Source organism: Pezoporus flaviventris, unplaced genomic scaffold (assembly GCF_033815535.1).
Source record: "Pezoporus flaviventris isolate CSIRO_AGI_PZ_B2104156 unplaced genomic scaffold, CSIRO_AGI_Pfla_v1 ptg000049l, whole genome shotgun sequence".
NCBI lineage: Eukaryota > Metazoa > Chordata > Aves > Psittaciformes > Psittacidae > Pezoporus > Pezoporus flaviventris.
Window position 1 is genome coordinate 270,211 of NW_026892597.1, and position 26,431 is coordinate 296,641.

General features: G+C 51.2%; 1 protein-coding gene across 1 annotated transcript in view; it reads right to left on the reverse strand.

Annotated features, from left to right (window-relative positions):
- LOC133277041 (SH3 and multiple ankyrin repeat domains protein 3-like) overlaps nt 1-26,431 on the reverse strand; it is a 302,090-nt gene that overhangs the window by 106,889 nt on the left and 168,770 nt on the right. The window contains 2 exon segments of the mRNA XM_061468551.1: nt 1,686-1,761; nt 23,977-24,090. Of these exon segments, the coding sequence (XP_061324535.1) occupies nt 1,686-1,761; nt 23,977-24,090 (190 nt within the window).

Here is a 26,431-nt window from a genome sequence, read left to right on the forward strand (position 1 = left end):
CTCACTACAAGTATTGTGACACTGCAGGAGCAGGAGACACAGCACCCCACTGCTGAGCACCACCACTGTCACACTGTCTCCACCAAAGCCAACCCCAGCTCCATTTCTGGAGAGAGGGAAGGCACTCGAGTGGCACATCACTGAGCGAATGAATGGAACAATGATCCATCCAAAGCTACTGCATACCCAGACTGCCTCTGGCCCAGGAGACTCTGAACACAATATTGCTGCAGGCAGGAATGTTCTGGGTTGCTTGTTCTGTTCTCATGAACACCAAGCACCTGCTGGTTGCCACCATGCAAACACATGAAGGTGGCCTGATGGACATGTGGTGTGCTCCTCATGCTTTCATGCGCATGACTACACACCATACCATGGGGATGCAGCTGAAATCCTCCAGTCTCTTCCAAGACAAGAGACTGGTCTCTTCCAGTCTCTTCTTCCAAGAGAAGAGACTGGAGGATTTGGCAAGTTCAACCCACCAAAACTTGCCAAAATCCCAAGTTTTAACAGCCCATTTCAGCACTGTTACTGTGACCCCAGCAGATCCCAGTCATGCTTTAGCAGAGCAGTCCAGTTTGTCAGCACTTTGCAAGCATCAGCTGCAAATGCCAAGACCTACGGACTATGATCTGCAAGAAGACACAGATAACTGGGTCCAGAAGAGAGTTTACAAGCTCCTGACATGCAGTCCAGCAGGACTTCAGGGTGGAAAGATTGCGTCTTTCTCCCGCCTAAGGGTGCAGCTAAAGGCACATATGTAAAGACAACCTCCGCCCCCTTCTCTGATGGTGGATCCTGGGGACATGGGGCCACTCAGCAAGGTTTAGAAGCTCAGTAAACCAGGACACATTCACTGCTGTGTTGGCAAGCTCCAACACCACAGGATAACTTAGGTTTTGTATAATGAATTCTCACAATATGCTCCTGACACATCACGATCAGTAGCACCCATCCAACTGCTTCAATGACCAACAGTTCTTAAGAGCACCAAGCTTGACTGCAAACAGAGACCATGCTCCGCAGAGTCACCCCACATTTATCCCTCAAACACAGAACCCCAGTGCCCAAAGCATATTCCTGAATCCAACCAGCAGACCCATCCCTACAGCCCAACCTCCTATGAATGTGTCCACATGTGCTGCTGGACCAAGACCAAGCACAGACCAGCAACATCACCCCTGTTTCATGACTGACTCCACATTGAGTTCAATCATCTCCCCAATGGCTGGCCTCCACGCTGAGGTGAGAACACTCAATTGCCACGTACCAGAAGAGCCCTGGTGAACAGCCCTGCAGCCTGTACCACATCCAGTGCTGCTGTCAGGCTGGGCTGCCAGCTGCCTTCGTGCCGTCCCTGCACAACAGCATCCTCCTCTGCCTTTCCAAGCAAGCTGTAACTCTGCATCTGCATCCAACACATCCTGGAGCACACCAGAAATTCTCCAGAACATTTGCTCCCCCACTCAGACCTGAGCCACACTGCCCTGCAGCTTCAGCCTTCATTCACTGAGGCCTCATCTAGGCCTTATAATTTAGACTGTAACTGAACTGACCAAAACAACCAGAAGAGTTTCCTTCCCATGACATTAAATGGACGCGTTTTGCTCCATCAGGAAAAGGAGATACTTCTCCCATGGAAATGAATCTCCTCAAAATCATGAGGCAAAGGTGCTGATGCTTACCTGTGAGAGGTGAAATTGTCGTAAGAGCCCACAGTATAATGTCGAAAGAGGCGCTTTGTTCTGTCTTCTCTGGTTTCTGCAAGAAAGAAGACATCACAAAGCTGAGAGTCAAAGGAACACTTCCCATGGTCTCTGCTTCCCTACATGTATACAGTCAGTGTCACCTTCATGCAAGCATTTATCAATAAACCATCATCTGTGTGCACACGTGTGTCAATGTGATCAGCCCCACACGTGCTGGGGTACAGTCCCACACGCACACAGCTTCTGTGATACAAGATCTCTTCACCAAAACTACTAAACCACAGCGTGAAATTTCAATGAAGATTCCAAAGCAGAGCCAAAGAGGAGAATCGAGGCAAACACACGTTCCATGTCCCAAGGCAGTGGCAAGATTTCTTCCCATGCTCTGTTTGGCGACATCCACCTCATGAGCAAGTGGCTGCACGGTTCTGAGTTACTGGCTGGGCTTAAAGCACGACAATGCCTCAGCGCAGAGGGATGCGGCTCCCACGGAGGAGATGGCACCAGCCCTGACTGCCCTTCTCCTCCCCTGGTGGTCACCGCGCTCTCCACATGCACAGAGTTCTGAGGAAGAACCCAGAGAGGTTTCTTCTCTTCTCGTCTACTAACACTGGCACCATCCCTGACAGCAGACATGACAGGCCATACTTCTTGGACCACATCTCCCCTTTAGGGACAGCTCAGGAGTCCACCCGCCTGCCTCTCGGGTGTGAAAAAGCCCCAGACCCTGCTAGCCTGACCAGGGAACAAGAAGAGAGATGCAGAGCCCCCCAGTTGCTGGGTGCTGAGGGGACACAGCCTGACTCACAGCCTGTGAGGAGAGGAGAGATGCCACTGGAGACACCTGGAACAGGTCTGCACTAATGGCTCAAAGGGAGACATGGCAAAGGGATGCAACAGACACAAGCCAGACATTCCCTTAACACAGAAGGAATTTGCATCACACTACCTAACCCCCATCTACTGCCTGCCCCGGGATTTCTACTGCACATTCACCCTGCAGAAAGCAACTGGCTCCTCCAGTAACGTGACTTGAGCACACCACACTGAACCAGCTCACCATGGCTATAACAGGGTGATGGGACTCCGAGCAATCAGGGAACTCCACTCCTCTACTTTGCAACCAGTTTCTTTTGTAGGCCTGCGTGCTGCTCACTGCACAACTGGCTGCTGGTCTGCTTTACGTTTAATTTAACTTAGTGTTCAAGGCCAGCCTGGACTGGGCTTGGAGCAAGCTGCTCTAGTGGAAGGTGTCCCTGCCCGTGGCAGGGGACTGGAGCTGGAGGAGCTTTAAGGTCCTTCAACCCAAATCACTCTGGGATTCTATGAATTCAGCAATTTAAGCATGCTAACTAGGGCAGATGGATAGAAGGAATGAAGAAAGGGAATAAATAAGAGGAAATAAAGAGCAAAGTATAGATGGGACTCACCGTTTTTCTTCAGTAGGGACACAAAGCGTTTGCACCCAAAGCAGTTACAGCACAAAATAAACATTTGTTTGACCTGCGCTGGAATTCAGAATGGCAACAGCCTGTGAAAGGGGCTGCAGGAGCAGAGGGGCAGGTTTTTACTGTTATTACAGCACCATTGATCCAATGAACTTTGTTCTAAGCTCAGGACAGGGTGCATTGTCAATCCATCCATCCTGGTCTCATGACTCTATCAATCCATCACTGCCGGCAGAGGAAAATGCTTCCACAGCAGCCACAACACCAGGATCCTGCCTGGGGCCTGACAAGAGCGCTACAGGCAGCGGCAGCAGCAGCATCACGTCACCGCACTGACACTCTGTCCTGCCCCCGTGACACGCACTCCCTGTCCCCTGCTGCCGGGCACTGCTGCCAGAGATCAGGCTGTGGCCTCCTGATCCCAAAGGTGCCTCTGCATGGGGAGCAAGGTCCATACTTCAGCACAGATGTCCTGCTCTGGGGACCCTCACCCTTAGCATGCATCTCCAGTTCACTTGCAAAACATACTGACTGTGGGCAAAGCTGGCTGGAGAGGGACTTCAGAGAAGCACCTGTAGGGACAGGCCAAGGGGAATGGCTTTAACCTGCCAGAGGGGAGACTGAGATGAGCTCTTAGGCAGAAGCTCTTCCCTGGGAGGGTGCTGAGGCGCTGGCACAGGGTGCCCAGAGAAGCTGTGGCTGCCCCATCCCTGGCAGTGCTCAAGGCCAGGTTGGACACAGGGGCTTGGAGCAAGCTGCTCCAGTGGAAGGGGTCCCTGGCCGTGGCAGGGGTTGAAAGTGGGTGAGCTTTAAGGTTCCTCCCAACCCAAACCAGCCTGGGGTTCTGTGATTTTATGAAGGTTGAAAGAACAATTAACTTCACCCAAGTTCACAAATAAGACCACCAAAGTGTCTTCACCATTGAAAACAGCCTTGCTCCCCCCCAGTTCTTGTTTCCCCCTTTGCTTCTCTTATGCATGTGCTTGTGGGAATTTTTAGCCTCTTCCCTTCTTTCTCAGAAGAGCTGAAGGAGAGCCCTGGGGTGGTGGCACTTGCTCCCCACAGAGTAACACCCTGCACTTATGGTCCTGGCCCCCTTCCTAAGGCCTTGGTCTCCAGTGTGGGGCACACAACACAACCTGCAGGTGTGCAGGAAGGAACGCCTTTGGTACCCCCTTAGTAAAATCTGAGAATCCTTGTAAATGGTGTTTAATTCCAGCTGTATCTCACCATTTTTTAGTTTCTATTTTTGCATATGTTTTGCAGTGCACATCGTACATTAGCAGAGCAGCACAGCTACATCATTCATAAGTATATATGCATGTACGGGGGAGGGTGTGTGCTCAAAAAGATTGTTTTACCAAGTGGTAGGTGATGCAAACAGTGAGACCCCAACACACGGGACATGCAGCATCACAGAGGTTACCGCGGGTGCTCTGGTGATCCCCCCAGAAGCAGCGAGTGTGCAGCAAGGACAAAGTGTGGTGCAGCCCAGCCCGCACTGTGCTGCGGCTCGGGAGCGTGGAGGAGATGGCACCGAGTGGGGAGCAGCCCCCGGTGACACAGGGTGTGATTCCAGCCTCGCCGCGGTGCATCACCGGATGCATTTACCTAATCCAGAGAGAGACTTCCTGCAGCCAGGTGGTGCAAGGGGGGCTGATGGCTTCCCAGGAATCTTCCGATTAGGTGGCTGTCCACCGAGCCCCGGCCCTGCGGTCCTGGGAAGAACTGTCTCAAAGAACCAAGGAATTAATCTTACTGGCAAAACAACACCTTATGCCAAGAAACAGGGATGTCAGGGAGTGATAAGCACAGCAACCTGCTGCAAAGAGCTAAAGGACAGAACCTGTTCACCTTGGTCATCCCAGGCAGCTTCTCACCTTGCTTACCCTCCTTCTGGAGGCAGGGGCTCCTCAGCTCTGAGCTGGGGGTACCGGACCCTGCCCACAGCAGCACGGCCGTAAGGAGAAGGAGGCACCATGTGCTCTCACAGGGACTGATGTGCTGCTGGAGAAGCACATGCATCACACACCGGCTCCTTCCCCACTGCTGCGAGAGCGCCCAGACAATGGCAGCACATGGCAACCTGCTCCAGCTCTGCCAGCACGCCATGAGCACGGCAGGGACCCCCCGGTGCTAACCACCGGGGAATGTGACACCAGAGGCCTAAAGAACACCTAAAACATCAAGATGAACCTTGCTTGTTGTGCCTGTGAACAAGTTGGCACTCACAACGTTCACAACCGGCCCCACGTGACTGCTTCGGTCCCTTCTCCTCCCTCTTCTCTGCCCTACTCTGCCTCCTACTCCCTGCCTCCCTCCACGCATGCACTGACACTTGCACCTCATCTGCACACACCTCTATTGATCTCAGCAGAATGGTAATTTGGTGACGGGAGCTGGATTTATGGGCTGCCCACACCCCAAAGGCTCATTCTCTTCCAAACCCCTAAATATAGCTGCTGCCAAGCGCATGTTTAATGGAGCCGTCACAAAGGCACCAGGGAATGAGGCTGATGGATGGAGATGAGCGAATCACTTGGAGATAGGTGTGGAGAGGGAGGCTCTATATTAAGAGAAGAGGAAGCAAGAGGACACTGGGGCAGGCCGGTGGGACAGGCACAAGCAGGAAAACAGGAACAGGGAATACAGAATGCCAGAAAACGACAGCATGGACACCAGGAGTAGGTGGTTGGTGCAGGCTGGTGTCAAGCTGCTCTGTACCCTGCCTGCAAAGTGCTTTTGCAAGAGGCAATTCTTCCTAGTAAGGCTGCCTAATATATTAGATGAAAACACAGGGTATCACATCCCAGGGCTGGCCAAGAACACGCTGGATGTGCCAGAGAGAAGGTTCTGGGAGAGAGGCAGCTCCCATAGTGACCAGAGCACGCTGCTGAGCCCGAGCACTGTGACAGAAAGCTCTGGTGCCATTCCCAGGCACCCTCCAGCACTGGGATTGCCTCACCCCATCCCATCCTCTCTTCTCTCAGGCACCAATACAGGGTTGCAAACAGAAACAAATAACTCTTCGGTGCTCACAGCCCAGAAAGCAACCGTATCCTGGGCTGCATCCAAAGGAGCATGACCAGCAGGTCGAAGGAGGTGATCCTGCCCCTCTACTCTGCTCTCGTGAGACCTCACCTGGAGCACTGTGTGCAGTTCTGGTGTCCTCAACACAAAAAGGACATGGAGCTGTTGGAACAAGTCCAGAGGAGGCCACGAGGATGATCAGGGGACTGGAGGGGACTCTCATACGAAGACAGGCTGAGGAAGTTGGGGCTGTTCAGCCTGGAGAGGAGAAGGCTGCGTGGAGACCTCAGAGCAGCTTCCAGTATCTGAAGAGGACCTACAAGGATGCTGGGGAGGGACTCTTCATCAGGGACTGCACTGATAGAACAAGGGGTAATGGGTTAAAACTTAAACAGGGGAAGTTTAGATTGGATAGAAGGAAGAAATTCTTTCCTGTGAGGGTGGTGAGGCACTGGAATGGGTTGCCCAGGGAGGTTGTGAATGCTCTATCCCTGGCAGTGTTCAAGGACAGGTTGGACAAAGCCTTGGGTGAGATGGTTTAGTGTGAGGTGTCCCTGCCCATGGCAGGGGGGTTGGAACTGGATGATCTTAAGATCCTTTCCAACCCTAACTATTCTATGATTCTATGATTCTAACTGATCTCTAATCATCTGATGCAGCACCAGGGACATCATGATCATCCAAGAACTGCATCAAACCACCTGAGAGTCCAGGCCACAGCAAACCACAGAGCCATCAGGCAGATAAGGAACTGAGGAAGGGAGGTACCAGTCAGACTCTGTGCTAGTCAAGAAAGAGGACTGAACATAGATTCTCTCTTTTCAGTTGAAATGCCAACTAAAAGCAGTAACATGCAAGTCAGTGGAAACATGGTCCCAACAGAAGAGGGATGTGGAGCGAGTCTAGAGGAGGCCACCAAGATGCTCCCTGCGAGCAAGTTCTTCCCTGTGAGGATGGTGAGGTGCTCAGGCTGCCCAGAGCTGTGGCTGCCCCATCCCTGGATGCAACATCTCCCTTTTACATCACTGAATTTACACCAAAACCCTCTATGCCAAATGCTCAACGAACCACCTCCACACCTACCAACTGCATCATGCTACTGGGACAAAAGCCCTTCACAGTCACACTTAAGCTTCCCAGCCCTGCCCTGTGCAGACTGAACCGACGTCCCCATGTCTTCCAGAACAAGGTACCTACAGAAACCCTTCCCGTAGCCGATCCTGCTCACTGAAGCACACCCAGTGCTGACTCACATCAACAGGCTGAACCCTCCGACCCCTTTGTCTGCACATGGACACAGCTGCAACCCCCCTGTGAATGTCACATTTGCCCTCAATGTGAGGATGACACCACAGAGAGGAACAGCCACGCCACACACTGCGTGTTTCTAGTAGAGTCAGGGCTAAAGAGTCGAAAGGATCACACTGAAGATGTGACCATGGCTAAGCCTGTGAACATTCAGTGCCCATGACCCTCAGGGCAGGCAGCACTGAAGTTCTGCCTGAGAGCTGGATCTTAACCAATGCTTGTAATGTCCTTTCTGCAGTTAGAGTACATGGACGTAGACACAGGTAAAGGTATCTGAGGGTGTTATACCTCACAAATTAAGTGTGCCTGGCCATCAGGGTAAGTGAACAAATAGCAATGCCTCTGGACTATGCTCTTTTGCCCACAGCATTGAATTTTCTTGGGTCTTGACCTAAAGGCTTATCTCAATTAGACCTTCAAGTGGCAGTCAGGACCATCAGAGTCAAAGTAAGGTCCACAATGGTAACTGAAGCTCTTGCTTGAATTCTGGTACTAGCTCTATTTTTGGAGGTTTAGCAGGAGTAGGAAGGCCAGACGGCCGTTGCAGCGTTATTATAACAGGGTTATATTATTATATTGTAGGAGGGTTATTATAACATAACCTTACTGATGGACAGGGTCACTTTGACAGAAGCTGTAGGGTGTCAGACATCCAAGAGCACATAGGTTCATACTGCTCACGGTGTGCAAAAATGCAAGAAGCCTGACATCCTGCTAAAGAGACCCTGCAATGATCTTCAGTAGGCACACAGAGCATGGAAAGCATCTTCCAATGCAGGAATCACGCCTCTGCAAAACACTGCTCTTTGAGGAGTGCTGTCCCCATGCCAGCCAAGAGAGGGCATCACAAAGAGGGGAAGCTGGCAAGTCAGATCTGCTCCCCTGCAGAAGCTCATTGCCAAGCCAGAAAACCCAACTGCACAATCAACCTGGAACTTGGTGCCAGCTACAGAGAATGGAGATTCTGGAGATAGAGGCACCCACTGGATGGTGACACTGCAAGCAGTTTAGGAATTACATCACAGCAAGGCTGGGTAGCATCATTTGAGCTTCTGTCTGCTGATCCTCCAACTCACACTCCTGCTGAAGAAGGAGAATTGGGACTGGCATCAAAGACTGCGTGCTCTCATTCTCCACACTGACTTAAAAGACTTCCCAGGTCCCAGGAAGGGTCTGGAGTTGGACCTTTCAGGAGAATCAATCATAAAATCTGTCACAGAGTAGTCTGCATCAGAAGGGACCTTCAAAACTCATCTTGTCCAACCTCTCTGCAATGAGCAGGGACATCTTCCACTAGGATCAGGAGGATAGTTTCAGGGCTGGAAAAGGCTTCATTTTTTCCCCTCAGGAACAGGACTATCAGGGTCATTGTTCTACTAAACCTCAGGAACACAACCCCCATGGACTGGCCTAACCTCCTTTTGGAGCCTTTAACCTGCACTGACTGCAGCAAGACCCACAGCTGCGTGCTGGTGTGGACAGAGTTCATTCTGTGTCTGAACATGGCTGCCTGACTTCACTGACCACCCCTTAATTCTCATGTTTAGACCAACAACCACTCCATTTCTCCAGATGGTCTCGGATCCCCACTGTATTCTCCTGAATCTCCCCATGCTTGCCTCTTCTTTTGATTCAGTTTCTCCCCACCTGGGAAGTCCGGTGGCCACCACTGGCAATCTGCTGCAGAACCTGCCTGCTTGTTTCCACCCTTTGCTTTTCATCATCCAACCAGTTATTTTCTAAAAGCAGACTTGGAGAAAGCCTCCCAGCAGCATGCTGAGAGCCCTGGTAGGCTGCATCAATCCTTCACCAGGGCTTACTGACTACTTCAAAGACTTGTAGGACATCTAGTGGGCTTCCCCCTAAAAAGGTTTTAAATGAGGGACAGTCAATAAAATACTGCTTACTCCTGGTTTACACTGATTTGCAAGATGCAGAAGAACAAAACCCCAGACCTACTGGTCTTTCTATCCTGACTGTGGTGCTGCTCTGTTATGAGAATGAGAAATAATGCAGCTGACGCTGAGCTCTAAGCAAGAGTGAATGTGATGCTTCAAGGTAGCCTTGGCTGCAGTGATCATGAGAGGGTAGAGTCTGAGACCCTTAGGGCAGTGAAAAGGGCACACAGCAAGCTCATTGCCCTGGACTTCAAAAGAAAGTCTTGGCCTCTTCAGGAACCTGCTCAGTAAGGTTCCATGGGATACAGCCCTAGAGGGCAGGGGGGCCCAAGACTGTTGGTTGATATTCAAGGATCACCAGCTACAAGCTCAGGAGTGCTGCATCCCAACCAGAAGGAAGTGCAGCAGGAGGGCCAGGAGACCCCCTTGGATGGATAAGGAGCTGCTGAGGAAGCTTAGAGGGAAAAAAGAGGCTTATAAAAGGCGGAAGCAAGGACAGGCGGCCTGGGAATAATACAGGGATGTTGTCTGGGAAGCTAGGGACCAGGTTAGGAGAGCTAAGGCCCAGTCAGGATTAAACTTGGCTGGGGATGTGAAAGGTAACAGGAAGGGATCCTATAGGTACATTGCAAATAAAAGACAGACTAGGGGCAACGTGGGCCCTCAGGAAGCTCTCGGGAGAACTGGCTACCCGGGATTTGGATAAGGCTGAGGTTCTGAATGACTTCTTTGCCTCAGTCTTCACTGGCAAATGCTATGACCACACCACACAAGTTTTGGAAGGCAGATGCAGGGACTGTGAGAATGAAGACCTTGTGCCCACTGTAGGAGAGGATCTGGTTCGAGACCATCTTAAGAACCTGAACGTGCACAAGTCCATGGGACCTGATGAAATCCATCTGCGGGGCCTGAAGGAGCTGGCGAATGAAGTTGCTAAGCCACGGTCAATCATATTTGAGAAATCATGGCAGTCAGGTGAAGTTTCCATGACTGGAAAAAGGGAAATATAACCCCCATTTTCAAGAAGGGGGAAACGGATGACCCGGGGAATTACAGACCAGTCAGAAACATCAATCAGATGGACGGACCACTCGGTGGATAAAGAACTGGCTGCATGGCCGCACACAAAGAGTTGTGGTCAATGGCTCAATGTCTGGCTGGAGACCAGTAACGAGTGGTGTCCCTCAGGGATCAGGGTTGGGACCGGTCTTGTTCAACATCTTCGTCACTGACATGGACAGTGGGATTGAGTGCGCCCTCAGCAAGTTTGCCGATGACACCAAGCTGTGTGGTTCGGTTGATACGCTGGAGGGAAGGAATGCCATCCAGAGGGACCTTGACACGCTTGTGAGGTGGGCTGATGCCAACCTCATGGAGTTTAACCATGCCAAGTGCAAGGTCCTACAGCTGGGTCGGAGCAATCCCAGGCACAGCTACAGGTTGGGCAGAGAAGAGATTCACAGCAGCCCTGCGGAGAAGGACTTGGGGGTGCTGGTCGATGAGAAAATGAACATGAGCCGGCTTCAGTGTGCGCTTGCAGCCCAGAAAGCAACCGTATCCTGGGCTGCATCAAGGGGAGCGTGATCAGCAGGTCAAAGGCGGTGATCCTGCCCCTCTGCTCTGCTCTTGAGAGACCCCAGGTGCAGCATTGTGTGCAGTTCTGGTGTCCTCAGCATAAGAAGGACATGGAGCTGCTGGACCAAGTCCAGAGGAGGCCACAAAGATGATCAGGGACTGGAGCACCTCCTGTGTGAAGACAGGCTGAGAACACCGGGGCTGTTGAGCCTGGAGAAGGCTGTGTGGAGACCTCAGAGCAGCTTCCAGTGTTTGAAGGGGACTACAAGGATGCTGGAGAGGGGCTCTTTGTCAGGGACTGTAGCGATAGGGCAAGGGGTGATAGGTTCAGACTGAAAGAGGGGAAGTTCAGGCTGGAGATAATGAACAAGTTATTTAGTGTGAGGGTGCTGAGGCGCTGGCACAGGGTGCCCAGAGAAGCTGCAGCTGCCCCATCCCTGGCAGTGTTCAAGGTCAGGTTGGACACAGGGGCTTGGAGCAAGCTGCTCTACTGGAAGGTGTCCCTGCTCATGGCAGGGAGTTGGAACTGGATGAGCTTTAAGGTCCCTTCCCACACAAACCAGCTTGTGGTTCTATGATTCTAAGGTATCAGCAGCTAATAATGATACAGTTGCTTAAAATCAGGCAGAAATTCTAACACATCATCTGAGCTAACAGCAGAGTGCCAGAAATTAATAAAATCTAAGTCAGCCTACAACAAAAGTGATGAGTAGACAGTGACCAGAGCACCCTGCAGAGCAGCAGGAGAGCAGCAGGAAACGTACAGAGCTGAATAGTGATAAAAAGGACAGAATTCTGTGATGAATTCTGGAGCAGGGCCCAGCCTGAGTCCCCATGTGCAGCCAGTACCTGGCCGACACCAGAGACACAGAACCCAGAATCAATGCTCCTCCCAGAAGTAGCAGTGCAGATCTTTGCTCAGGAGCCTCTTGTCCATTGTGCTCTGTAATGTCAGTAGAACTACTCTGCTGAGTCTAAATTCCTTCTGCAGGAGGCCAAATAGCCACAATGTGGTTGAGGTTTAAAACTCAGTAATGCCTCAGACCTTTTCATTCGTGTACAGACCTAAACAAATCAGGAGAAACCACTTTAACCAACTGTGGGTTGTTTTTTTTTTACTTTAAATTCCCTTGCATCCTGAAGTTCGAACATCAGCCTAAAAGCGCTTTAACACAGCTACATCACACCTTGGAGACACAATGCAAGGAAGATAAATGGGTTACAAGTGCCAAGGCATTGCTAAGAGGTTCCTATGTAATAACATGGGAATCTTGGCACTTTGTACTGTCCTGCTTGACCTTAGCACTCTTATACCCATGACTTCAAGGAATATGGACCTTCAGTTCATGCCCAGAACATCTGTAGTACCCAAACGTGACCACTAAGCAACAAAACCATACTTGCATCATGAGTAGTTCAGTGGTCAAATCAGCAGGAAGTGTTGTTATTGGAAATATTAAGGAAAAGTGAAACCAGTGTCAAAACTTCAAAGTTCCCACTCTCTGAAGGGCAAAAATCAGCAAATCTACCAGCTGTCAGCTGTAAAACCTCAGCAGCACCTTGGGATATTCACACACCAACCTCTACTCCTGATCACAAGAGGAAGCTGCCGGCGGAGCCACAGACAAACTGAGACAGAAGGAAGGTTCAGAGAAACGAGGGATGAAGTGAAAGGCAGCACAGCATGGAGGAAGCCAACACAAGCAGCAGTGGAATGGAGACAGGATCAGACTTGAAGGGAAGCAAATGAGAGAGAAACCGAGAGGAGTTTGAAATGCTGGCACAGAGCAGGAAGGGACTGGCTCCCACCTCCTGCATGACAAGAGGGAAAAGCAGCTCTGCTTGGAAGCCTGCAGGGTCACCAGGCCTGGGGAAGATGGGAGGTTACAGGAGCCCATGGACATGGATTCCACGAGCACGTTTTTCCAGCAGCAGCCGGTTGGCTGTGCCAGCCAACACTCCATCACCTACAGCTCTATGGTTATCCGCTCTTCAGCGGTCTTGCACAGGCTCCCATGTGTTCGTGTGCTGCATGTGGAACTCCAGTGGGACAGCAGCTCCCAGCTCAGGAACATCAACATTCACTTTCCAGCTGCAGATGAGGAAACGCTCATGTCCCATCCTGTCAGGGAACTGCCACCTTCTGAGTGTCCAAATGGGAAGACTCATCTGTCTTCAGCCAGGAGACTGTGGTAAAAGCATGCACATTTGGCTGTTAAGCAGGAAGTTATTTTAGGCTTGGCTCTACTCTTACCACCCTCTTCATGCAGAAGTAAACAGCTATAAGGATAATACCGGAGACTGTACCACAGGCTTTGATAACAGCCAAGGTGAATAACAACCACCAGCCTCACTTTGTGCACAGAGCCAGCCATCCTAGTGCAGAAGGCCATCAGGACATCTAGTCTAGGTCATGCTTTGCCTAGAAAGGTTGGCCCAGATGACCCTTGAGGTCCCTTCCAACCTGGAATTTGATTCTGTGATGATTCAGGCAATGCCAGCCACAATTTGTCCATGGTAAATTCATTCTGGTCATGCCATGCTTTGCTCCTCCGATTCCCTTGCTCCTCTTGCCCCAAGCTTTCATCAGGCTGCTGGTCTACCTGGGTGAAGTCAGATGCATGCTGGCTGGTCACACACCATGACTTGGTGGCCAGCAGGCCAAGAAGGCTTCCAGCACAGCTCATGCTGATGTCTCTCTCCAGGACCATTAAGTGCACAGACTAAAGGAGGGGACTGAACTCAAGGCAGAAGGTGAGATGCAGAGTCCCAGCAGGACTTTCACAGCACTTGTGCTGCTCCCAGTGTGAGCTGTCCCTGAGTATCCTCTGAGAGATGCCCCCAGTTGTCACCAAGCACACACAGGCACTTGTCACGCAGCACCAAGGTACAGCTCCGTGCTCCTCTGCCACTGCTTCCTGTCCATCTTCTAACTGATCGCTCTGCACCACCACATGGAAGAGCTGGAAGAGCAAAGGAGGGACCTTCCTCCCTGCAGGGGCTCTCAGGGCAGCACTCCAGCTCCTGAGGCTTACGCCGCTTTGCCTCCCAACCTGCTGCTCCCAGGCAGATGCCTCCCTGGGAGCTCCTTCCCTCTGTAGGGATTCTCAAAGACCTGCTCAGCAAAGCCACAGTGTTGGGACTGTAGCGACAGGGACAAGGGTTTGGGTTCAAACTCAAACAGGGAAAATTCAGGCTGGATATAAGGAATAAGGTCTTCGCTGTGAGGGTGCTGAGGCGCTGGCACAGGGTGCCCAGAGAAGCTGCGGCTGCCCCATCCCTGGCAGTGTTCAAGGCCAGGTTGGACGCAGGGGCTTGGAGCAAGCTGCTCCAGTGGAAGGGGTCCCTGCCCGTGGCAGGGGTTGGAGCTGGAGCAGCTTTAAGGTCCCTTCCAACCCCATCCCCTGGTGCTCGCTGCTCAGCCAGGGCTGCTCCCTTCCACCCTGGGAAGTTCAGCCCACTGAATTCTCCATTTCCTGCTGCCTGTTTGCCACGTCCTGGTGTGGGCTTTCTCCAAAAACCAAAGGTATTTGTCAAAAGCAATGATTGCCAAGTCACAACAAGGCACACGGGTGCTACATGGAACTCACTATATCCAATGAGACACAACCCACACACGGCCACTGGAGACACCAACAGCACCTCAGCTGCAGGACAACTCCATGCCATTGCTCTACACACCATCCAGTCTCTCTGTGGGTGAGGCTGCAACCCCTGTTACTTCACCACCACCCCAATCTGGCTTCAGGATCGAGTTCTCCAGAGGAGGATCATGGACAGTTGAGGCAGACTCCATAATGTACCAAGAAAACAAAAGAGAAGGTGGAACAGACAACTCATCCCTCCACATGCAGGACACACAGACAATGAATTATGAAATGGGTAGCATAACAAAACAAGCTGACCTCCCCAATGGCTGGTGCAGAGCTCCAGGAGGGAGACGATCAATTCCCTGCAGGAAATCAGAGCTGTATTTCATTTAAGCACCAAAATCCTCCTCCTCCTCTGCACCCTATGCATTGCATCACCTGGGGGTGCCATCAGAGACAGTGAAGAACAACAGTGCCCTCTACCAAATGAAACAGCCAACGACTCCGGCAGCCTCCCTCCCGAGCCCAGGCAGCCGGGACAGGAACAGCCCCGTTCTCCATAGGAACCTTGGCTCAGGCTGGGCTCCAGGTGACATGGCCCAGGTTCAGGCCCCTGGGGCCAAGCATGACCACCAGCACCTCATCCTCCTTGGTGGTGATGTGTTGGTGCCTCCGATGCACCAGGCTGGAAACTACCTTGGCTGCTGCACAACACAGGCATGAATGAGCCAAACAGTGGTGCTAGTAATCCTCTTTTAATCCCATTGTTATCCAGTCCGCCCTTCCAGTACCCATTCTGACGACTAATACAGACAATGAGGGGACAGGCCTAGCCAGAAAGATGCTCTCACTATTAGACTTCTAAATAATTTGAGGTACTCAACAACTGCCATTTCAATTTCAAAACATTTATTACACAGAAAAGTAATTTTTTGATCTAAAGATGCTTCAAGCTTCTAATTGTTTCTTCAGAAAGGCTTTCTGCAACGGAAAGAAGTGGTAACACTTCCACCACCTCCACTGCTACCCACAGGTAGAATCCCACAATGGTTTGGGTTGAAGCTCATCCAGCTCCAGCCCCTGCCATGGGCAGGGACACCTTCCACTGGAGCAGCTTGCTCCAAGCCCCTGTGTCCAACCTGCCCTTGAACACTGCCAGGGATGGGGCAGCCACAGCTTCTCTGGGCACCCTGGGCCAGCGCCTCAGCACCCTCACAGGGAAGAGCTTCTGCCTAAGAGCTCATCTCAGTCTCCCCTCGGGCAGGTTCAAGCCATTCCCCTTGGCCTGTCCCTACATCCCTTGTCCCAAGCCCCTCTCCAGCTTTCCTGCAGCCCCTTCAGGCACTGGAGCTGCTCTCAGGTCTCCCCTTCAGGAGCCTTCTCTTCTCCAGGCTGACCCAGCCCAGCTCTCTCAGCCTGGCTCCAGAGCAGAGCTGCTCCAACCCAGGTACCGAGCAGGTAACTAAATACATCCCTGGCACACCAGGAGGGTTTATTCCACTCTTAAAATTATTTGTCTTTTCTCAGAAAAAGAGGAAATGTCAAAGCTGGGCCCGCTGGGACTTTGGTAATGTGGTTTCATGTATTAGCAATTTAAACGCTGTGATGATGGCAAACAACTGGAAATGTTGCCACAAATATATGGGCAGACAAGGAGCAGTAAAGGAGAAGTCTCTCCCAGGCAAAACAGGCAGTTCCCTGGAGACCACTGACTCCCACATCCTCCACAGGCATCAATGTATGATATCAAGGAAAAGCTCTGACAAAGAAGGTTCTCAATCCATGGTCATTGCACACCCAGAAACAGCTCTAGGTCTTGGTCAGCCCCAGCATCCCACAACATGTTCTCCACACCCAGTGCTGGTGCCTTCCCAGGCTGTGTCCCTGCATCTCCCCATGCCGAGGACCTTCCGCTCCTTCCAGAATCCCAGTCCTGGAGAGCAACCCCTCAGCCCCGTATCCGCCTGAACCCAGCACTGCCAGAGCTGCCAGGTTCCAGGAGGCAGCTGAACATCCCAGGAAACCCCAGACCCCTGTGTCTGCAAGTGCTCTTATCCCAGCAGCTCCAACAGCCTCAGAGCTTCCTGACACCCCCTCTCCACAAAAGGCAGATCTGCACGTGGAAGCAGACACCACCACAGAGCGCTTCCCAGAGGAGACACTACAGCATCTGCAAACAGACACAGCTTGAGAGAGGTGAAGAGCAACAAGGTGACACCCAGCAGGAGGTGATACCCAGAAGCCGTGGATCTCCACCGGGGCCAGGCTGCAGGCTCGCAGTGCATGGGAGCATATGCTCCGCTCTCACACCTTCCTCACTCCACGGCCAAGGGGCTGTGACAAAAGGGCTGCTCAGCACCCATGTCAGAGTGTTTGGTATGTTCTGCTCCACACCCAAACTTGCCCTTTAGTTTCTGGGTGTCTCTTCCCGGGAGATGAGCGAGCAGGTGAGGCCTGTTCCACCCCTGATCCATGTGGGAGACAGGCAGGATTCACCTTAGTGGTGAATTCTGAAAAACACAGGCGAGTGAAGATCAGGGGAGGGACAATGGTTCAGGACAAAATGAGCCCAAACTGCATGCCGGCACTACCATAAGACTGCCACAAGACTGCCACATTCCAACGTGTAGTAAGTAAATGCACATTTTACAGTGCCTGCAACCTATCCTAAAGAGCTATTTTGTCTTAACTACAGCTACCAAATGTCCCTTTGCAATCTTAAACAAAGCTGCAGGTCCTGCTCCCAATAACTCCCTAGACCAGCCTCAGACTACTCTGTAATTAATCCAAAGCACGAGCGAGCCATGTTCAAAGCAGCCATTCCAGTGCCTGCTTCAGCAGAACCTTGTCCAACAACTGGCAAACTAGGTCCTGAAGAATTAGTACTCATATTTCATTTGATATAGTGTAAATACTCCCTAATTACATTACTGAGATTCGTGTGTGCAAGGTCAGCATGCCCAGAGTCACAGCACAGAATCACCACAGAATGGTTTGGGTTGGAAGGGACCTTAAAGCTCCTCCAGCTCCAACCCCTGCCACGGGCAGGGACCCCTTCCACTGGAGCAGCTTGCTCCAAGCCCTGTCTCACCTGGCCCTGCAGCCGTTACTCAGTTCCCATCCAAGAAGGGATTCCCCCATTGAGGCTTCGTTCCTGGCCGAGCACATAGAGGCTGCCCACACACTGTGAACGTCTCTTGTCCCACCAGGGAGACCAACGTGAATCCAGCTTCCTGCAGTGATCAGGATGACAACCAGCTCCCCATCAGATGTTAACAGCTCCTTGTGCATCGCACTAACATCTCCCACACACTGGAAATGCCTCGTATGAGACATGCCCAGCTCTCATCTGCCTCGTCCACAGACACACGATGCTACAGCCACCTCCTGAACCACTTACGGGCCTCCTCTTGTTGTTTGAAGAAGTTAAACGTCCGTGCATAACTACTGAGAACATCTTGTTTCAAGTGCAAGATCTTGTGTTTTATCCTACTGAATTTCATCCTATTTATTATGCTAACTCATCCCCTTCTGAAAGTAAAATGTTCTCACCTCATAAGATGCCGCATTAGCAGCATATTCCAGTTTTCTTTTTGCCACAGCTATTAGTGAAAGCATTTCAGAGGCTAAATCATTAATCAGGTAGTGACAGATGACAGATTTTCAGTGCTACCCCACATTTCCTCCAACTTTACTGACCATTTGCCACATGACACTGTCCTGAAATCCAAATGAGCTGGAACATTTCCTTAGCCAACACAGTCAGTCAATCTCCTTTAGCACAAAAATGTCCCTGGATAAACACTGTTCTGTCCTACACCTTTTCCCACCTTCCTCTTCCTTCAAAATCTGTTCTGGACACTCTTGAACCAGTTCACACACAGCACCTCAGACTGGGCTGCTCAGAGCACTCCCATGCATGGGCTTCACCCTCACCTCACCTTTGCTAATGTGCCAGCAGTTTTCCCTATTACTTTTCCAGAATGCTGGTGTCATTGTTTTGGTGGGGCTGCTCTCTAAGGGAGGTGGGTCAGGAACCCGAGACCCCACAGCCAGGCCAGCAGGACCAACCAGAGATGGTGGCCAAGTCCAAGCAGGGGTCCAGCTCAAAAGGCAGTGGCACAGCGATGGGGCAGGTCTCCAGACAAGGCAGGAAGCCAAGCACAGGTCACAGTTAAGGCCAGGTCTTATGCTCCCCAGGCAGGTCCAGAGTCATGAGGCAGGTCTGAGATCAAGCTGGGAAATCAGTCCATGGGTTGGAGTCTGCATCAGGACTCCATGGCCAGCCCCAGGCATGACAACGAGTGAACTGGAGACCAGGGCCCCTTCACCCCATTTCAGGCAGGCACTGAAAGCTGCAGCTTAAACAGAGCTCCAGGGACCAGTGGTGTGGGAGGAGATCCCAGGTAAGCTGGTCATGGACATGAAGATGTCTTAGTGCTGTCAGGGCCCTGCTGCTGCTGCTCTCTCCAGCTGGCAGTACCCGTCCTGCTGTTTCCAAGCCAGCCAACATCGTGCTCCTTGTGAGAGGGAATTGTTCTGGTAAGTTTGGACTTTATCTAATTATCTTTGATCTTACTCATTCTTGTGGCTTAATAGCTCTACATCCTCTTTCCTTACTCTTATTTGCAGAGCTGAAGAACTTACTATTACTCCTCTCAGCGTTCTCCAGGTCTAGCTCAGCTGAGTTCCTGGCAAACTGCATCTCACATTCATGATTTCAGATCCCCTGATACAGGGTTTTTTTGCAGATGAATCCTAGTCTTTGTTCTTTGAGAGCTTTGCTTATTCCTGGAAGCCTGGGGACAATCACATTTGGATTCTCTACCTGCAGGATTTATCTTTTGCCAGGAATACATTTTTGGGCAAGTTTTTGTAGCTTCAACTTAAAATATTCACTCAAAATCCCACCTCTCCTTCATAGAATCATAGAATCGTTAGGGTTGGAAAGGACCTTAAGATCATCCAGTTCCAACCCTCCTGCCATGGGCAGGGACACCTTACGCTAAATCGTATCACCCAAGGCCTTGTCCAACCTGGTCTTGAACACTGCCAGGGATGGAGCATTCACAACCTCCCTGGGCAATCCATTCCAGTGCCTCACCACCCTCACAGGAAAGAATTTCCTTTTTATATCCTACCTAAACTTCCCCTGTTTAAGTTTTAACCCGTTACCCCTTGTCCTGTCACTACTGTCCCGAATGGAGAGCCCCTCCCCAGCATCCCTATAGGCCCCCTTCAGATACTGGAAGGCTGCTCACTGAAGATGCTCAGTTCCATTCACTTCACTACACTCTTCTTCTTTACCAAATACAAAAACCAGGATTCCCGACAATGTCCTTTTCCAAAGCCGTATAAAGGTTTATGGCTTTGTCCTACCTCTGGCCCTGCACCACACACCCCTCCCACCCTCAGCTTCACCATTGCCTCTGCCTTTCCCTAAAGCACACACATGCCCCTCTGCGCTGTTCTCACCTTTAGGAGCTGCTGGACTGAACAAATCACTTGGCTCAGCTTCTCCTCTGCACTCCTGAGCTGGCATTTGTATTCCAAATACCTGAGCCTTACCTCACTGGCCACTGTCAGTTCCATCAGCAGAAGAGACAGCCTCTTTGGGAGCAGCCTGCCTGCTGCTTTCACCTGACCACCAGCTCCTCTCTTGTGTCCCTTCAGGCAAAGGTATGCCAACATCTGTCTGATTTTCCTCTTCTTGGACTAAAACCAGCAATGCAGACATGTGGACATCATGTGCACTGATGTCCACATCACCCCCCTCATTCTTGGTTTAAAGCCATTTCTGAGGGACCATATGCAGGGTAGGTCCTTTACCAAGTGCTCCTTCTCCAAACACTTTGTATCTAAACAGCCGGTGACTTATCAGCACTGGGAACCACCACGGGCACGTGCTGGGGCATCACCTCTGCAGGCAAAGGGCTTTAGCTCCAGCGCAAGCCGCATGTGCCTCCTTCCATCACTGATCAGGCACATCAGGCAGCTCACGCGCGGTGACCTGATGCTCTCTAGGCCCTGAACTACGTGGTCCCTGGGAACACGCTGACGCAGAGAGGCAGGAGAATGGGAGGTAGACATACACTTGGGCTGGATGTGCTGGAAAATGGTCACTGACAGGCCACCTTTTCCTGCTTCATTTTAATCAGAGCCCTACATGCTTTCACACTGAAAGACCATGTTCCTGCATCACCTGTGGGTAGATATGGAGTCTCTCAGGTACTTGTACAAGTGCTGCCCACCTCCAGTAGCTGTCAGATCCCCTGGTGACACCCCACTGCACCTCTGTGAGTGAATGAAGCTCCCAGTGGCTGCTCAACAAGCAGAGCACAGTTCCTCCACTGCAAAGCTCTACCAGTGCCTCTGCTCAGGGAGACAAAGTCACTCCTGTGCAGAACCACTGCTGCAGCTGGGATCCGAGGAGACCCCACTGCCCAGCAGCCGGTCTACACACCATGAACTCATAAGGGACCCAGAGACCAGCCGGCAGCCACACGCAGGTTCTTACACCCACAGATCTCCAAGTACTGAAAGCTGAGGGACACCTGATGAGCTTGGTCCTGTGTCAACCACAGGGAAGGCACAAAAAGATGAGTTCCCTGGATCCACTAGAAATGTCACCGCTTTCAGTCAAATACAGGGCATGGTGTTAGAGGAGGTGCAGACAGGAATAAAAGGGTATAGTGAAGTGATGGGGTTGAACTTGGATCTCCTCTTGGAATGTCAGGATGATACAAGAAGGATCATCTCTATGGGAAAATGGCCAAAAGCAGAGATCTCAGTAGGGCCAGAAGAAATAAACTGAGAACATACAGAAAGTTTTAGTTATTTACCAAAGAAACTCTGTTTAGGCCCCAAAGGATTTCAGTTGCACAGGCAGGAGGTGTCTAAGGAGACCCTCACTGGGAAGTGAGAAATGTTGGTTTCTGCCTTGGGGCTTGTAACAGAGGTGTGCAACAGAACATCTCCCTCCACAGCCAAGAACCACTGCAGCACCTATGAGCTGGGACCTGGGAGGGAAGTGCTGACCCAGAGGCACCCCTGGAGAAGAACTTGGCTCATTTAGGTAGATCAATATGCAGCTCATGGCCTTTTCCCTCAAAGCATGAAAATACATGCAGGTTAAAGGAAGATCCTAATACCAGCTCCAAAATGTCAACCCTGGCAGTTGCACTCTGAATTTCAATGAAGATCACAACGAATTTCCTGAGCTGCTCCCACCCTCACCAGTCACCTTCGGTCTGTCTCAACAAGAGTCTAGTCATGTCTCTGCCATGCAGCCCTGCCACCCTCCTCCATCGACAAACAGAGCTGGAGATGTCCACAGCTCTGATGTGGTTTTCTTCCCCAGCAAAACACAGTCAGGCCAGAACTCTTCCACCAGTGCAGAGCTGGCCCGGCTGCTGGGCTGTGCCTAAGCTGATGGAACAGGCACCGTCTTTGATCTTGATGAGAAGTGGCAGAGCAACACCACGTCTATACAGTGAAACTTCCTTCTGTGCCCAAGCGTCGTGGCTGCATTCAAACCACCTCCCACAAACCATCTGTACCTCAGTGCTGGGCCCAAGCTTTGTCTGGAAAAGTTGGCAAAGCCAAAGCCAGGCTGGAGGACACGCCAAGAGCCAGCCAGGATGGACAACTGGAGGAAAGCGCTCATGCCTCTGCTCCAGCTTCAGGTTTCACATCTCACTGCACAGTTTCAGTTCAACCCAAACATGGAGCAGCCTCCAAGAAAGCACCTAGCAAGCATGAACTCACAGAAACAGGAAGGGCTTCTGAACCATATGGATTAGTCTATTCTCTTTTTCATTTAGCATCACAAAAGGACAGAGCAAGCAGCCCTGTGCACTGAAATGGCTCCAGAGCACTGCTCCAAAGCAGCACAAGAGGGGGGAAGGTGGAATCTCAGTGGAATTCCCAACTCATCAGCCCTAATCATCCCTGAAAAAAGGAAGAATATCCTGATCAAGTCTTTACTGTCATCAAATGTTTCCCATCAGCACGAACACTTCTGCTCCACCTCTGATGGGCCCAGCTGCACAAGTGAATGCAGGAGGGAGGGCAAAAGCAGCGGTGCCCAGCACAGCAAGATGGGCACATACAGGGCTAATCTGAAGGAAGAATAAGAATGAGCACTGGGAACATGAGCTGGAACTGCAGATGGAGAGCCAGGAACTGAACAAATCGGGGGGAGGGAGGTGGGGGAGAAGAAAAGCTTTGCTGGGTGCAGGTTTGAGGTGCTGGTGGTGGAGCCCTGCTCCCACGACACCCTCCATGGCCACAAGATCAGGTCCCAGAGGCACCCGATACTTTATCCACAGGGACCGATGTGCAAGTGTCCTAGAGCACACCCGACCTGCCACATACTCATCACAGCACACACGTGGTTAGTCGCTCACTTTGGATTCCAGTCATCCTGGTAAAGGATGTGCCCAAGGCTGCACATTTACAACTCTCCAGAAGGACTGGCATTAAAGCAAAGAAAAGAGTCTGTAAGTGGGTTCAGGCTTCCAGAAACAAAACCAGTTGTGTGCAACCCAGAGACCTGTATTTTACTGAGGGCTTTTTCCACAACTTTGTTTCAACTTCACAATCTAGGTTCAACTGTCACTTACCAGAATCCAGCTGTGTGAATTTTAAAGCTCATTTACTATGCAAAGTGAACTGCAGTGAATGTGACAAATCAAGGCCACTTATCTCCCAAGTAATACATTGGAAAAACAGTAATCCAGATGTTCTCCTCAGCTGCTTTACACCAGGACATGTTTAGGCTTGCTGGAAGCGTTTCCCACTCCATGCTCAGGCTGGGGGAGGAACGCTGCCCAGCAACTCCTGGTGCTAAGGGGCAAGCTGTGGGATATGCCCCACAACAGCAGGAGACCCATTCAGTCGTGGTGACGTCCAAGAGCACCACTTTGTTGGCACACGCAACGTGCAGCTCCTCCTGACACCGCTGTCCTCAGGGAACAGCAAATTCCTGTGGGGTGGTGGAGTGTCAGGAGGGCTGGGGCTGAGTTACGGCCACTTTTAATGCTTCTGTTGGACCAGAACAAACACGTGCAAACCACTGCTTCCTTTGGAAGTCCCCCAAAACATAATGTGGGGTTGGGGGTTTAGGTCAAGAGAAAGTCTCTTGCTCCACCACTCATCATCACCTCCGTAAGACCAGCCATTGCAGTGATCTCCACTAAAGGGATCCTGAGTGCTCTTCTCACGACAGCACCACACACTTACCGTGGATCAGCATGTCCGCTGCTGGATGCTAATGCACCCAGTAACAGAAACTAACACCTAGAGATACAATTCTTCAGCTGCACCCATCGCAAAGAAAGGGCAAACTCGGAGACTGCTGGCAATTTATAATCAACAGCTCCCAGTGCTGAGGGACACTGCTGCTGGAGCAGCTTACCTTGCCGGGAATCATACTGTCGCATCTGCACCTCCTCAACACATTCTGCCGGGAACCAGCCAGTCCTGCCCTTCACGGTTCCTTCCCAAAAGCCACCTTCACCAATGCTCAGCACTGTGGGGAGAAAGAAACAGGCATGTGAGAATGAGCAGGCTCCCGGGGAAGGGGAACGCTGGAATGACCATTGTACAGTGTTAACACAGTGGAAACACGAAAAGCACAGCGTGGAACCTCTGCCTGGGGTCAGGCGTGCTCTGGAGGAAGAAAGCACCTCGATAAGCACCTTTAAAAGCTTCCTTCACCCATGTCCAGAAGAGAGACAGTGTAGTCAATGGCCCTCATGCAGCCACGTGCTGTGAAAACGAAACAATGAGTTGGCAGCATCCTTCTTTGTACGAAGAGTTGTTAAGGGGGACCCAGCCATAGCATGGGCTTTGGTAACACCAGTTCCTGGAAACCTGCCACTGACTGTTAGCTGCTGAGACCCTCAGAGCAGTAGAGAAGGCAGCCCCATGACCAAAGCGAGGCCAAGAGAGAAAGAAACTGGCCAAGGCGATAACACAAGTCACTGAGAATGGGGAATCCTGGCTGGCCTGTGTTGAAAAATCCAAGAGCTGTTTCACTCCAAATGACATAGCAAACAGGAAAGCACTTCCCTGCCACAGCAAAACTCTCCCAACCCATTAAGCCCTGGTTTTAGATGCTCAAAGCTTAGAAAAACACAGAGGAAATCTTGAAATGTGCTCTGAAGATTAAATGAATTCAGAGTCAAGGAGACTTTAACGGGGAATCGCATCAGGAGCATCCTCATTAAACCAGGGACCATCAGCTTGAGTTCCTCACCAACTGCTGCTGGAGAGGACAGCATCAGGGAGCCAGAAGAAACTGCTGAGGAGCTACAGAGAAACCAGCACTTCTTATTGTACCCACAGAAAGAACCAAAGCCCCAGCACAGGCCCAGGTTACAAAGCACCCTGAGGTTTGTTGGGAAAACCAGCCTGATGTAAGCTGCCATCTCCAGCTCCCTGCAACTGGATTCATAAAATTATAGAATCATAGAATAGCTAGGGTTGGAAAGGACCTTAACATCGTCCAGTTCCAACTCCCCTGCCATGGGCAGGGACACCTCACACTAAACCATCTCACCCAAGGCTTCGTCCAGCCTGGCCTTGAACACTGCCAGGGATGGAGCATTCACAGCCTCAGCTTTCTCAGCCTGTCTTCATACAGGAGGTGCTCCAGTCCCCAGTCATCCTCATGGCCTCCTCTGGACTTGTTCCAACAGTTCCATGTCCTTCCTATGTTGAGGACACCAGAACTGCACACAGTGCTCCAGGTGAGGTCTCACAAGAGCAGAGCAGAGGGGCAGGATCACCTCCTTTGACCAGCTGGTTTTCTGGGCTGCAAGCGCACACTGAAGCCGGCTCATGTTCATTTTCTCATCGACCAGCACCCCCAAGTCCTTCTCCGCAGGGCTGCTGTGAATCTCTTCTCTGCCCAACCTGTAGCTGTGCCTGGGATTGCTCCAATTCCCCACTCTAAGGCTAGCAGCCCTGCAAGAAAGATCTGGATTGGTCTGGGATATGTAAAATGAATCAGATGTGACCATTCCATTTCCTACAGCAACAGAGAAAAAGACTGTCACTGCCAGAGCATAGCAACAATGCAACAGTGCAAGAGAGGAAGAGGGATGTGAGAATTGTTACTGATCTTTCTGGAAGTTTCCCATTTATAGCTCACACCCAGGGTGCCCAGATATTACCCCCATTTTATCCAGGGAATGGCTGATGTGCACTTCCCACTTGAATTCAAGCATTTGCAAGGCCAATGAACTGCAGCATCCTGATCCAAGGAAGTGGGAGAGGAGCAGTTACATGTTCTCAGGTTAATGTGGCTCACAACACTTCCCTAACCCTTTGTAACTCAGTGGTTTCTGGAACAGACTCTGAATTCCTGTGTTAGATGAAGTCTATAAAGATCAAGAGAAAGTGCTGCACATCACCCCAAAGTGATAAGCTCTTGACACATCCTTCAGAAAACACTACATTGTGGCATCCAGAACAGCCATTCATTTGACATCCTGACAGAAACCAGCAGAGTCAGCATCCCGGGTTCCTGCTCTCAGTGATCTCACATGCATTCCCTCAGCATCAGCTGGATCACAAGCTCTTAAAAACAAGCCCAGCACATCAAGAGATCCCCCTGACTAGCACAGAGATGGGGGTGCTCTTGGGACTTGCTTTGAAACTTCGGGAGCCATTGTAAAGCCCCACAGAACAGAGGGGACACACGCACTGGGTTCTTCAGCTCCTCAGCAAATCCCTGGGCAACAGGCAACAAGAAAAGGCTGACGCTGGCTCTAGTTTAAACTTGAATCATCTTATCTTGTGCTTTCCCTAGGGCTGCTTCTCCAACTTTGTAACCATAACTTAAGCTCGCCTGCATCAGAAACGCT